The following is a 15,045-nucleotide window of genomic DNA, read 5'->3' on the forward strand; positions in this document are numbered from 1 at the left end:
AAAGCCTCGCCTTTCTGCGACACTCAGCCTCCGATGACTTTCCCGCCCCCGCCCTGCTCGGTGACAGACGTTCTACCGCTTCCAATCGGAGGCGCCCGTCGCGGGAGCGGCCAATCGGGAACTCCGGCGGGCAGGGAGGCCGGGCCAGTTAGATTTGGCGGTTCAACTTCAACATGGCCGAAGCAAGTAGCGCCAATCTAGGCGGCGGCTGTGAGGAAAAAAGGCATGAGGGGTCGTCTCCAGAGTCTGTGCCACCCGGCACTACCATTTCGAGGGTGAAGCTCCTCGACACCATGGTGGACACTTTTCTTCAGAAGCTGGTCGCCGCCGGCAGGTAAAGTGGAGGGAGCCGCGGTGGGAGGGTTTGTCCGCACCGAAGCTCAAATCCCGCGAGATCAGGACGGCCGCAGGCCGGCGCGCGGTCACGTAGGTCCACGGCGGGGGCGGGGCAGTCGGACCAGGCGACCCAGTCAAATTCTGAGCCGGAGGAATCAGGGTATTCACACACCGATAATCTGTAGCGGACCGGGATAGCTAGCTACTCCTTTCTCCAGGAAGCCCCGTTTTCACTAAAACTTCAGGTGGCTGGGAGGAGAGAGAGAGCCATTGCAAATTAGAGCAGGGTTTTTTTTTTTTTTTTTTTTTTTTTTAATCTTTGAGATAGGGCCTTACGCTGTCGCCCAGGCTGGAGTGCAGTGGGGTGATCACTGCCGTCTCGACCTCCTGGGCTCAAGCGATCTTCCCGCCCCAGCTTCCCAAGTAGCCGGGACTGCAGGCTCGGGCTACCGCGCCCGTCTACAGATCAGGGTTTAAGTCGCGGCCCACTACTATATGAGTAAGACGTAAGCCCCCTGTCCCTCTTCGGCTCCTATCAGTCAAATGGCAACAATAGTACCTTTCTCATAGGGTCGTTTTGAGAATTAAATAAGTAAATACACCTAAGGCGCCTAGGACAAGACTTGCCACATAGAAATATTTGTTAGCTATTATGAGAATATCTTCTTCACTGGGAGATTGCCAGGACTAAATGTGTTACCATGAAAAGAAACATTTTTCCTGTCTCGACTTTTATTTTATTTATTTTTATTTTTTGAGATGGAGTCTCGCCCTGTCGCCCAGCCTGGAGTGCAATGGTGCGATCTTGGCTCATTGCAACCTCCGCCTCCCGGGTTCAAATTATTCCCCTGTCTCCCAAGTAGCTGGGATTACAGGCGCCCACCACCACGCCCTGCCAAGTTTTTGTATCTTTACTGGTAGAGACAGAGTTTCACCATGTTGGCCAGGCTGGTCTCGAACTCCTGACCTTGTGATCCACCCACCTCGGCCTCCCAAAGTACCAGGATTACAGGCGTGAGCCACCGCGCCCGGCCTTGACTTTTATACAGTGTATATGATTCAAGAGTTTTGCCCATGATCCCACCACCCCTGCACATCAGTGTTGAAACGCTTCCGGGAGTTTGGAGTCCTGACCACAGCCTCTCCTCCTCTAGCCCTCTCTATCCCCACTTCTTTGTTCTTTGGCTTCATCAGGACTCTCATTTATTCCCAGTCCATTTCTCCTGGGTTCAGCACTTTACCTTTCCTACACATAATTAATGATCTCTCTTTTCACTCATGACTCATCAAATATTTGAGTGCCTTCTCTGTGTCAGGTGCTGGGGATACCATGAGGCAGACAAGGTCTCTTGTCTTTTTGGAGCTTGCATTCAATGGGTAGAGACACCAACAACATCATCGCATAGCCTGGTAAGATGATAAGGCCAGGCATAGTGACTCGTGCCTATAATCCCAGTGCTTTGGGAGGCTGAGGCAAGAGTATCATTTGAGCCTGGAAGTTTGAGGCTTCAGTGAGTTATAATAGCCCCACTGCACTCCAGCCTAGGTGACATTGCAAGACCCTGCCTCTAAAAAAGAAAAAAAAAAAAAAAAGAGATATGAACAGGTAATGATACCAGTAGATAGTTTGGTTGGGACGCCCATTCTGAGAAGTGACATTTCAGCTGAAACTTGAAGGATGAGAAAGAACCAGATGATGATGATAATGATGATGATTGTTATTGTTATTTTGAGGCAGCGTCTAGCTCTGTTGCCCAGGCTGGAGTGCAGTGGCTCCATCTCAGCTCACTGCAGCCTCCACCTCCTGGGGTTCAAGTAATTCTCCCTCAGCCTCCTAGTGCCTGCTACCACAGCCAGCTAATTTTTGTATTTTTAGCAAACACAGGGTTTCACCATGTTGGCCAGGCTGGTCTCAAACTCCTGAGCTCAAGCGATCCACTCATGTGTGCCTCCCAAAGTGCTGGGATTACAGGCATGAGCCACCGCACCTAGCTGGAACCACCTTTTTGAAGAATTACAGAAAGAGTGTATAGGCAAAGGGGACAGCCTGTGCAAAGTCCCTGAGGTGATCATATATTCCAGGAACTGGCAGAGCCCTCCTTGGCTACAGCATAGTGATCAGAGTAAAATGAAATGAGGCTGGAGAGGCAGGTGAGAGCCTTATCATGCAGGGCCTAGTTTGCCATAATAATGAATTTGATAAAATAATTTGTAATCACTTTTATGAACCAGTCATGGCACGTCATCATCATATGTTGTGGCACAGTCCCTCCCTTGTTGTATTTATTTTTCCCTACTCATTCTTGCCCTTGTCTCCCCTCTCACAGCCCCCACTTTCTCTTAGTTATATGTCCCCCATTTATTTATTTATTTATTTATTTGTTTGTTTGTTTGTTTGTTTGTATTTCTTTTAGAGATGAGGTCTTGTTGTGTTGCCCAAGCTGGTCTCAAACTCTGAGGCTCCAGTGATCCTCCCACCTTAGCCTCCCAGAGTGCTGGGATTACAGGCATGAGCCACAGTGCCCGGCCCATTTATTTATTTATTTATTTACTTATTTATTTTTGAGACAGGGTCTTGCTCTGTTGTTCAGGCTGGAGTGTAATGGCATGATCTTGGCTCACTGCAACCTCCGCCTCTCAGGTTCAAGCAGTTCTCCTGCCTCAGCCTCCCGAGTGGCTGGGATTACAGGCATGCACCACTACGCCCAGCTAATTTTCATATTTTTAGTAGAGATGGGGTTTTGCCATGTTGGCTAGGCTGGTCTTGAACTCCTGACCTCAGGTGATCTGCCTGCCTTGGCCACTTATTTATAACACAAATATTTATTGACCATTGACAGTGTCCCAGGGTTTGTTCTAGTTGTTGGAGATAAGTCAGTGATCAGGATGGACAAGGTTCCAATCTTCATGGAGTAGACATTCTAGTACCCTTAAAAAAAAATAAAATTGAGCCTGGCACAGTGGCTCACACCTGTAATCCCAGCACTTAGAGAGGCGGAGGTGGGTGGATCACTTGAGGTCAGAAGCGAGACCAGCCTGGCCAACATAGTGAAACCCCATCTCTACTACAAATACAAAAATTAGTCGGGCCTAGTGGCGCATGCCTGTAATCCCTGCTACTTGGGAGGCTGAAGCAGGAAAATCGCTTGAACCTGGTAAGCGGAGGTTGCAGTGAGCCGAGATCGCGCCATTGCACTTTAGCCTGGGCAGCAGAGTGAGACTCTGTCTCAAAAAAATAAATAAAATAAAATCAGTTGTAAAGGAATAGAGAGCAATGGGGAAGAGGAGTCAGGGTGAGGAGGAGGGTAAGGAAGTGGCATTTGATGTATCCTTGTAAAATATGTTATATTTTTGTCTATGTTTTAAATTTATATGAATGATATTGTGCTACATATGCCATTTTTTACTCAACAACATTGTTTTCAAGATCTAACCTTGTCAGGCCAGGCGTGGTGGCTCATGCTTGTAATCCCAGCACTTTGGGAGGCCGAGGTGGGTGAATCACTTGAGGTCAGGAATTCAAGACCAGCCTAGCCAACATGGTGAAACCCCATTTCTACTAAAAATACAAAAACTAGCCGGGTGTCATGATGCCCACCAGTAATCTCAGCTATCTGGGAGGCTGAGGCAGGAGAATCACTTAACCTGGGAGGCGGGGAGGTTGTAGTGAGCTGAGATTGCACCATTGCACTCCAGCCTGGGCAACAGAGCGAGTCTTCACCTCAAAAAAAAAAAAAAAAAAGATCTAACCATGTTCTAAAAGTGCACATGGTTCATAGCTTCTTAGTGCTGCCTGTCAGTCCTTGATATGCATCCACCACTTACCCATTTCCTATCAGCTCCTCATCCATAAATTATTCCAGGGTGAATATCCTTGTACATTTCCTCAGGAGCTAGTGCTAGAATTTCTCTGAGACATATAACTGGGAGAGGGATCACTAGATCCCAGAGTTTATACCTACCTGTGTTCCATCAGATTACTTTCCAGAAAAGCTGTTCTTGTCCCCCACCTCCTCACCATCACTGGGTTTTTACTATTCTAATATTTGTCATTCTGCCAAGTGTGAAAGGGGTATCTTGTTTTAATTTGTGTGTCCCTGATTCCTGGTAGGTTTGGGCATTTCTTCATGTACTTAGTCATTTCGGCTTCCTCCTCTGAGAACTGTCTGCTCATTTCCTCCACCCTTTGATTTTCAGACCTTTTTAAAAATGGAGTTTTTTTATCTTGTTGATTTGCTAGAGTTGCTAGTATAGAAGGAGATATCTGTCTATTGGGTGATAACTTTGTTGATGGTGTCCTTTGAGGAACAGAAGTCTTCAATTAAATAAAAAGCAGCACACATTTTAACTGTTTCCATTTTCCCCTAAGAGGATGACACAGAAGAGAAATGCAGTTATCCCTGCAGACTCTTTATGAGCTGTATGGATCCTCCTGACTCCTTTTCTCAGCCTGTTGACTAACTCAAAGAGCCATTTAAAAAATGCCAGATATAGGCCAGGCGAGGTGGCTCACGCTTGTAATCACCAGCACTTTGGGAGGCTGAGGTGGGTGGATCACGAGGTCAAGAGATTGAGACCATCTTGGCCAACATGGTAAAACCCCATCTCTACTAAAAATACAAAAAACTTAGCCGGGCGTGGTGGCGGCGCCTGTAGTCTCAGCTACTCGGGAGGCTGAGGCAGGAGAATTGCTTGACCCTGGGAGGCAGAGGTTGCAGTGAGCTGAGATTGTGCCACTGCCTTCCAACCTGGGTGACAGAGCGAGACTCCATCTCAAACAACAACAACAACAAAAAACAGATATTGCCTAATCCATTTATTTTTTTAATCCTAATTTTCATGTAATTACTTCCATTCATTTTTTTTTCACCTTATGATTTGTGCTTTTGGGGTCTTGTTTGTTTTTTTATTTTTATTTTTATTTTTTGTGACGGAGTCTCACTCTGTCACCCAGGCTGGAGTGCAGTGGTGTGATCTTGGCTCACTGTAGCCTTCTCCTCCCAGGTTCAAGCAATTATCATGCCTCCGCCTCCCAAGTAGCTGGGACTACAGGTGCCTACCACCATGCCTAGCTAATTTTTATATTTTTAGTAGAGACCGAGGTTTCACCATTTTGGCCAGGCTGGTCTCAAACTCCTGACCTCAGGTGATCTGCATGCCTCAGCCTCCCAAAGTTCTGGGATTACAGGCGTGAGCCACCATGCCTGACCCTTGGGGTCTTTTTTATGAAGACTATGCCCACATCTAGGTCACAAAGATAATCTCCAGTGTTTTCTTCTGTTAGCTGTTTCATCGTTTCACTCTTTAAATCTTTCTTCTGGCTGGATTAAGGTATAAAGTGATCGTCTCAAGCCAGCCTTATTTTTCTGACTTTCCCAAATACCATCAACTACACAGCTCATCTCCATTGCTTGATGGAGCCACCTTACCAAATGGCCAGCTCTGGGCCCACTATGTCCCTGAGTCTTTCTCCTGCCCCACCAATCTGCCTGTCTCTGCCAGCGCATGTGGGTTCTTAAAACCAGGCCCTTGTAGGAAACCTTATGTTTGGTCCAGCAAGTCCCATCTTTTCTCTTTATTTATTTAGAGACAGGGTTTTGCTCTGTTGCCCAGTTTGGAGTACAGTGGCACAATCATGGCTCACTGTAGTCTAAACCTCCTGGGCTCAAGTGATCCTCCCAGCATAGCCTCCCAAGTAGCTGGGACTGCAGGTGTATATCACCACGCTCAACTAATTTTATTTTTCTCTTTGAGACTAGGTCATGCTCTGTAGCCCAGACCAGAGTGCAGTGGCACGATCACAGCTCACTGCAACCTCCACCTCCTCAACTCAGGTGATCCTTCCACCTCAGCCTCCCGAGTAGCTGGGACTGTAGGAACACAGTACCACACCCAGCTAGTTTTTGTATTTTTTGTAGAAATGGGGTTTTGAAATGTTGCCCATGCTGGTCTTGAACTCTTGTGTGCAAGTGATCCTCCTGCCTCATCCTCCTGAGTAGCTGAGACTACAGGCATGCATCACCTCACCTGGCTAATTTTTTAATATTTTTGTTTTAATTTTTTTGTATAAATGGGGTCTTACTGCATTGCCGAGGCTGGTCTCCAACTTCTAGGATCCAACTTCCCAATCCTCCCGCCTCAGCCCCCTAAAGGGCTGATATTACAGGTGTGAACCACTGCGCCCAGCCTGTCTCCAAGTTTTCCTCATCTTGGGGCTTTCTGCCACCCTTCCTTTACAACTACCCCTTTCAGCGTTATTAATCACCTCTTTGTTGCTAAATACTTTGGAGATATGTACATATATATGTGTGCGTGTGTGTGTGTGTATATTTTATTTTTTTTCAGACGGAGTTTCACTCTTGTTGCTCAGACTGGAGTGCAGTGGCGTGATCTCAGCTCACGGCAACCTCCACCTCCTAGGTTCAAACAATTCTCCTTAGCCTCCTGAGTAGCTGGGATTATAGGTGCCCACCACCACGCCCAGCTAATTTTTATATTTTTAGTAGAGATGGGGTTTCACCATGTTAGCCAGGCTGATCTTGAACTCCTAACGTCAGGTGATCCACCTGCCTCAGCCTCCCAAAGGGCTGGGATTACAGGCGTGAGCCACTGCACCCAGCTGGATATATATATTTTTTATTATTATTATTATTTTATTTGTTTATTTTTGAGACAGAGTCTCACTCTGTCGCCCAGGCTGAAGTGCAGTGGTGCGATCTCGGCTCACTGCAAGCTCCGCCTCCCGGGTTCACGCCATTCTCCTGCCTCAGCCTCCCGAGTAGCTGGGACTACAGGCGCCCGCCACCTCGCCCGGCTAGTTTTTCATATTTTTTAGTAGAGACGGGGTTTCACCGTGTTAGCCAGGATGGTTTCGATCTCCTGAGCTCGTGATCCGCCCATCTCGGCCTCCCAAAGTGCTGGGATTACAGGCTTGAGCCACCGCGCCCGGCCTTATATTTTTAAAATGTTAACATACTTGCTTTCCTTGTAGCCTTTGACATTGTTAACCACTCCTCTGTTCTTCAGATTTCTCCCTTGGCTTCTGACATCCTTCTCTGCCCGTTTATCTGACTAGCTGCTCCTTCCCAGGCTCTTCTTCTCCTATCCTTTAAACATGTGAACGTTGCCCTCTCCTTACTTTCACCCGCTCCTCCCATCTGATGTCTCGCTGCTACTGAAAGCCTTTGGTAACTGTCCATTGCTCCTCACCAGGGCTTCCAGGCCCTGCCTACCTCCTGTGCCCCGCTGCACTCATACTCAGCCATACTGACCTCTTCATTGCCTGGAACTTCAAGTGCTTTCCTGCCTTGGCATCTGTACTTGCTCTTTGCTCTGCCAAGAATGGTCTTCCTCCATCTCTTCCCTGACCCTCTGTAAGGCCGCCTTGCTCCCCTGGTTATTTGTCGTGATAGACACCAGTTATTTATTCCTTCATAGCACATATTGCAGTCTGCTGTACTGTTGTCTGCTTGTTTACTTATTTGTGGTCAGTCTCCCCTACATAAAACCTAAAGTCCTTGAGGGCAGAATCTTGTCTATCTTGTTCATCATTCTCTATTCTTTACTCATCACGGTGCCTGGCATACAGGAGACATTCAGTACATAGTTTTAGATAAATGGAGAATCCCAAGCAGTATCTCCCCTGAGTTTCAGGCCTCTATCTCCAATAGTCTACTACTACAGATCTCCACTTGATGTCCCACAGAATCATCACCTCAGCATGGGAACAGGATTTCTTTTCCACCTCTTTCCTTCCTGTGATCCCTGATTTGGTTGAAGGAATCACCACTATCCATTCTCTAGGCTAAAGATTTGAGAGTCCTCGTTGGCACATCCATCACTTTCACTTCCATTCAGCTGCCCACCCCTGTTGACTCCAGCCTCTCTAGCCTCCGACTCCTCCTTTCCATCCTTGCTGACACTGTCTGAATTCAGGCCCTGACTGTCTCACTGGGCTCTTGCACCTGCCTCCAAACTGGCCCTCCAGCTTCAGTCTTGTGTCCTCCCTCCAGTCTACAGCTCAGATTTGATCCCCTTCTCCTGCTTAAAATGTTTATTTGGTTCAGGGTTGCTTCCAGAATTAATGCAGCTCCTTAGCACGGCGTGCAAGGCCATTCCTTCCCATCTCACCAGCCCCAAGTCAGGGCCATGGGGGTACAGCGCATGCACACCTGAGTGCCAGTGCAGACACACACATGGGCATGGAAGCTCTTCTGCACTGAGTACTGCCCCCTGCCTTCACCCCTGCCACCTTGTCTTCCCGCTGCTGCTTCTCCTCACTAGAACATCCTTCTCCTCGTTTGATTAAATAGGAGCTTACTCTCAGCTGGTTTCCACAGAGAAAGGGCTCAGTGTCATATATGAATACAGATTTTTTTTTTTTTTTTTTGAGATGAGTTTTGCTCTCATTGCCCAGACTGGAATGCAATGACGTGATCTCGGCTCACCGCAACCTCCACCTCTCAGGTTCAAGCGATTATCGTGCCTCAGCCTCCCGAGTAGCCAGGATTGCAGGCGTGCACCACCACACCCGGCTAATTTTGTATTTTCAGTAGAGATGGGGTTTCTCCATGTTGGTCAGGCTGGTCTCAAACTCTTGACCTCAGGTGATCCGCCCACCACGGTCTCCCAAAGTTCTGGGACTATAGGCGTGAGCCACTGCTCTTAGCCAAATACAGACTTTTAAGATGTATGCAAATACTTGACTTTTCTCCAGTCCCAAGCCATTAAGTTAAAAGCCTTTAAAGTCCTCAGTCCCAAGAATGAAGTACTTACACCTGGGACAGGAGTCTGACCATAGTTAATGTGAGTTTATTCACATGTTCGTTATCCAAAAGGATAACGAATACCACAATTCAGCATATTTTCCACATAAATGTCAGTTTGAGTGAGAGGGTACATTATATGATGCACCTGAAAAGACTGAAAGATGATTGGCCACGGTGGGCTTCGGATCCCGTGGATTCACACCCTGCTGTCTTCCTTTAAGCTGTCTTTCTTTCATTATCTTGGCCGAGGGAAAGACTCCCCAATATGTTCTCTCTCAGGCTTCAGAGCAGAGAAACATGGCCTTGTTGGAGCCTACCCTTTGTAACCTCTGCCTTGGTCTCTGGAAATGAAGGGTACTTTTCTGTCCCCATGGCCTCCTGAGCCATCTGAAAACTCTTCTCCTGTTGAGCTAAAGCAAGCAGACAGGGGTGCTTCCTTTTTGTGTTTTGTTACAAACCACGACCCACCAAGAGAGGCAGTTGGTTAGAGGCATCGTTAGTGGGGCTCAGATTGAGGACCAGTTAGTACTATTCAGAGAGAAGCTGGGTCTGCTACAGGTGCTTCCAGCACCCTGGCAACTGTGCCGCATGTGTTGGTTTGTGGGGGCTAAGGGAGCAAGAGGTGTTTGACAGTTTTGTTTTGTTTTGTTTGAGATAGGGTCTTGCTGTGTCACCCAGGCTGGAGTGCAGTGGCGTGCTCTTGGCTCACTGCAACCTCCGTCTCCCGGGTTCAAGCAATTCTCCTGCCTCAGCCTCCAGAGTAGCTGGGACTACAGGCGCACGCCGCCACGCCCAGCTAATTTTTGTATTTTTATTAGAGACGGGGTTTCACCATATTGGCCAGGTTGGTCTCTAACTCCTGACCTTGTGATCCGCCTGCCTCACCCTCCCAAAGTTCTGGGATTACAGGCGTGAGCTGCTGCACCTGGCCTTTTTTTTTTTTTTGAGATGGAGTCCCACTCTGTCACCCAGGCTGGAGTGCAGTGGTGCAATCTCTGTTCACTGCAACCTCTGCCTCCTGGGTTCAAGTGATTCTCCTGCCTCAGCCTCCTGATTAGCTGGGATTACAGGCACCCGCCACCACGCCCAACTAATTTTGGTATTTTTAGTAGAGACGGGGTTTCACCATGTTAGCCAGGCTGGTCTCAAACTTCTGACCTCAGGTGATCCACCTGCCTCAGCCTCCCAAAGTGCTGGGATTATAGGCGTGAGCCACCGTGTCTGGAGACAGTTCTTGAGTTCTTAGATGCCATACTTAGAGATGTCCTTGTGGTCCAGTCTTCTGACCTAGGATATGCCGCACAGGGTAAGATGCGTAAAGTGACTTAAAGTCTACGTCTGGCAGTGACCAAGAAAAGAGGGAGAAAGCGAATTGCATTTGTAATGAACTCAGAGTTTTAAACTAGTGCCAAAGACTGTTGTTGGTGTTCATAGGAAATAGTTCGTCACAGGAAAAAGAGTGGTTTAATATATAAACTGTTCTGACTGTAAATGCCCTGGAAATATCTCACCCTCTTTGAATGTGCAGGTGATGCCTGCTACTGGTGGTGATTTGTTTCTGAAGGGTGGGCATGAGTCATCAAACTGTGGTGTGTGGCTCCAGGGCTGGCATGCTCATACTTTCCCTCCGTATGTTTCCAGACCATCCACCTCTCTCTGTCCCCACTGTTTCTGCCTTGCTCCGGGCTGCCATTGTCTCAGCTGTGCTTCCTGAATCCACCCTCACACAGCAGCTGAGTGCGCATCCTAAGGTGTAGATCTGTTCATATCACATCTCTGCTTCAGTCCCTTTTCTAGCTCCTCTGGTCATGATACATCCACACTCCAGACTCTTTGTCTGGCCCTGCATGGAAGCCAACATGGCCAGATGGCCTGGCTTGCGTCCTAACTGGCTCCATCATATGCTGGTTGTGTGACCCTGGGCAAGCTTCTCTCTGCCTCAACTTCCTCATCTGAAAAATGAGGGTGATGATAATAGAATCCCCCCTCATAAGGTCATTCATAGTAAGAATTCAATGAGTTATGTAGAGTGCATAGAACAGGGCCTGGCAGTAATAGGTTCTCAGTTTCCTGTTATTACTGCATCTTCACACACGTGCACATAGGTGCTCATGCACACACACACACACACACACCCCACCCTTCAGCTACACTCCCTGAGCTTACTCCATGCTGCTCTTCTCCTATCCCATGGCCAGCTCCTGCTTCTCTCTCTGACATTGCTTCCTCTAGGGAGTCTTTCCGGAGCCCCTGCTAAGACCCCATGCTCTTTCATGCTCATTTTCCTGAAGGCTGATCAGCAATCCCTTTGACAGCAGGAATTGTACTGTCTCGTCTTTGGGTTTGTACCACCAAGCTTGGCCTGGTACCTGGTCGGTGCTCAGTAAGTGTCTATTAAATGAATATAATTATCCTGCTGGTATTTTTTATCTTCATGCTAATATCAAACCACAAAGTTTTTTCCATCTTTCTCAGGAAAAGTATCCCAATTTCAGATTTTTGAAGTTTTCCAGCAGTTTTCAAAGAAGAAGCTAAACAATGAAAGGTTAAGTTAGTCCAAGAGACCAAATAACCTAAAGATATAATTAGGATTGATTTTAAGTATTTTTAATTGACACATTGTAATTGTACATATTTATAGGGTACATATCTATGTTATATAATGATCCAATCAGGGTAATTAGCATGTAATCTCATGGATTTATCATTTCTTGTGGTGAGAACCTTCAAAAGCCTCTCTTCTAGCTATTTGGTAATATGTAATATTTTACTGTTAACCGTAGTCACTCTACTGTACAACACCAGAACCTATTCCTCCTATCTAATTGTAACTTTGTACCTGTCAGAAGACGAATTTTTAAAGGATAACCTTTTAATACAACCATTCATCTTGAATCACTGGCCTGGAGACTTTCCTCTTATTTCATTAAGAAACATTTATCCCTTTCTTCTTTCCTCGTCTCCCTTTCTCAGTCCTGGGGCTTCCCAGTGTACACAGGACCAGAAAGTGGAGAGAGAAAAAGACTGAATGGAGAATTTTTTTTTTTTCCTTTTTGAGTCAAAGTCTTGCTCTGTCGCCCAGGCTGGAGTGCAGTGGTGCGATCTTGGCTCACTGCAACCTCCGCCTCCTAGGTTAAAGCGATTCTCCTGCCTCAGCCTCCCGAGTAGCTGGGATTACAGGTGCCTGCCACCGCTCCCTGCTAATTTTTGTATTTTTAGTAGGGATGGGGTTTTGCCATGTTGGCCAGGCTGGTCTCGAACTCCTGATCTCAGGTGATCTGCCCACCTCAGCCTCCCAAAGTACTGAGATTACAGGCATGAGCTACCACGCCCAGATGAGAAACATTTCTTAATGAAATGGACAGCTGTATAGTGAATAGGGGATGAAGAGCAAGAATTTCTGTCACTCCAGTCCTCAGCTTTTTTTTTTTTTTTTCTTTTGAGACAGTCTGGTTCTGTCCCCCTGGCTGGAGTGCAGTGGCGGGGATCTCGGCTCACTGCAAGCTCCACCTCCTGGGTTCCTGCCATTCTCCTGCCTCAGCCTCTCCAGTAGCTGGGACTACAGGCGCCCGCCACCGCGCCTGGCTAGTTTTTTGTACTTTTAGTAGAGACGGGGTTTCACCGTGGTCTCGATCTCCTGACCTTGTGATCCGCCCACCTCGGCCTCCCAAAGTGCTGGGATTACAGGCGTGAGCCACCGCGCCCGGCCTTTTAATTTTTTAAATTTCAGTAGTATTTTGGGGAACAAGTGGTGTTTGGTTACATGGATAAGTTCTTTAGTGGTGATTTCTGAGATTTTGATGCACCCATCGTCCGAGCAGTGTACACTGTACCCAATGTGTAGTCTTTTATCCCTCACCCCCACCCCCCACCCGAGTCTGCAAAGTCCATTGTACCATTCTGCCTTTGCGTCCCCAGCTTCTATTTGTTTTCTTCTCAGCCTTCCCGGCTCTCCACTCCTTCATTGGGACGGAAGTGCTGGTCCCCACCTGCCCTCTGGTGGACAACCTGTGAAACAGGCCTTCAGTTGGGCGGTTACCACAGGGAAAGAAAGCAAGTCCTGGCTCCTTTTTTTGGCTCTCTTAGCACTGTGTACACCGTGATACTGTTACCCTCTTTTGTCTTTCCATGCTGTCCTGCACAATTTATCTGCGTATGTAAACCAACAGATTGGCAAATGACCAGAGCCTGATTCTGTGCTTAAATATTCTGAAGTCAAATTTATTTAAATATTTTTTAAATAAATATTTTAAATATTTATTTGTTATTTTTTTGAGGTGAGGTCTCACTCTGTTGCCCAGGCCGGAGTGCAGCAGCATGATCTCTGCTCACTGCAATCTCCACCTTCCGAGTTCAAGCGATTCTTCTGCCTCAGCATCCCAAGTAGCTGAGATTACAGGCATGTACCACCACACCTGGTTAATTTTTGTATTTTTAGTAGAGATGGGGTTTCACCATGTTGGCCAGGCTGGTCTCGAGCTCCTGACCTCAAGTGATCCCCCCCACTTCGGCCTCCCAAAGCGCTGGGATCACAGGCGTGAGCCACTGTGACCAGCTAATTTTTTAATTTTTATTAAAAAATTTTTTTTGTGGAGACAGGGTCTCATCATGTTGCCCAGGCCGATGTCGAACTCCTCGGCTCAAGTGATCCTCCTGCCTTGGCCTCCTGAGAAAAAATAGCAGGTTAAAATCAGTTAATATCATCATCTCAGTTTTGAAACTCAGTAAATGTGGTTTTTAAAAGTTACTTTCATTTCTGATAAATTTAGCCTTTTTGGGGCCACAATTTGGCCTTTTCTGTCTGGTGGGGACAAATCCTGACAGCTGGTTCTTACCCCTGCTGGGTTGGTTTCTGCACATGCAATTGTACACAAGCCTCATTCACTAGCACCTGCCTTCCACTGGGGAGGAGACTTCCCATCTCTGGGAAGCCAAGTTACTGACTTCGGTACTTCTGAAGGGCAGTGAGGACTCTTATTTTGAGATTAGTAAGAATAATTGTAGCTAACATGATGCATTTCAATGTGCTGGGCACCATACTGAGGACTTTGTATATTTTACCTCACTTAATCTGCACAGTAATTTTGTGAGACCTAGATAGTTACTATCCCCATTTGACAGAGGAGGAAACTGAGGCTTATAGAGGTAAAGAAGTTGTCCGAGGTCACCAGCTGATGAGTGGTAGAGATAGGATTTGAACCTAGGGAAAATGACAGTCAGTCTGTCCAGAGAACCAATAAAGTTACCCAGTATGCACTGGGTAGCTCAGTGACCTCTTATGTACTCTTGGATGCCAGGGCCAAGAGACCGTCCCATCATGGGGTGAAGAGGGGCCTTGACAGAGAGGTTGCAAAGGAGGCTCCTGAGGGAGGACTCCTCTTCCCACGCTTTTCAGGTCCTGGGATCCTGGAGTCCAGGGTGGGCAGCCCAGGCCTTACCTTAGCCCCAGTCACCCAGTCTACAGAGTGTCTTACATGCTGCTGTGCATCTAACATGGTTGTGGGCACCCTGGAGATCCCAGCAGCATTGCAGAAGGCATCCCTGTCCACAAGGATATTATAATTTGCGTAAGAAGATAAAATTTGACACTTGGGGCAAATAGTCAAGAATTTAAAAAATTTTTTTGGCCAGGCTCAATGGCTTACGCCTGTAATCCCAGCACTTTGGGAAGCCGAGGTGGGTGGATCACCTGAGATTGGGAGTTCAAGACCAGCCTGGGCAACATGGTGAAACCCTGTCTTTACTAAAAATACAAAAATTAGCTGAGTGTGGTGGTAGGCACCTGTAATCCCAGCTACTTGGGAGGCTGAGCCACGAGAATTGCTTGAACCTGGGAGGCAGAGGTTGCAGTGAGCCGAAATTTAAAACTTCTTTTAAATTTATGTTATGTTATGTTATGTTATGTTATGTTATGTTATGTTATGTTATGTTATGTTATGTT

At 47.1% G+C, this 15,045-nt stretch overlaps 1 protein-coding gene across 3 annotated transcripts in view; it reads left to right on the forward strand.

Annotated features, from left to right (window-relative positions):
- The first annotated feature begins 1 nt into the window (after window position 1).
- The window catches only part of PMF1 (polyamine modulated factor 1), a 27,294-nt gene continuing 12,250 nt past the window's right edge, over window positions 2–15,045 (forward strand). For all 3 annotated transcript variants that reach the window (XM_023214042.1, XM_023214043.1, XM_023214044.1), the window contains exon 1: window positions 2–334. In XM_023214042.1, the coding sequence (XP_023069810.1) occupies window positions 174–334 (161 nt within the window). In that variant the 5' untranslated portion in view covers window positions 2–173. The remainder of the gene's footprint in view (window positions 335–15,045) is intronic.

The sequence above is a fragment of the Piliocolobus tephrosceles genome, chromosome 1, assembly GCF_002776525.5.
Source record: "Piliocolobus tephrosceles isolate RC106 chromosome 1, ASM277652v3, whole genome shotgun sequence".
In the NCBI taxonomy this organism is placed as follows: domain Eukaryota; kingdom Metazoa; phylum Chordata; class Mammalia; order Primates; family Cercopithecidae; genus Piliocolobus; species Piliocolobus tephrosceles.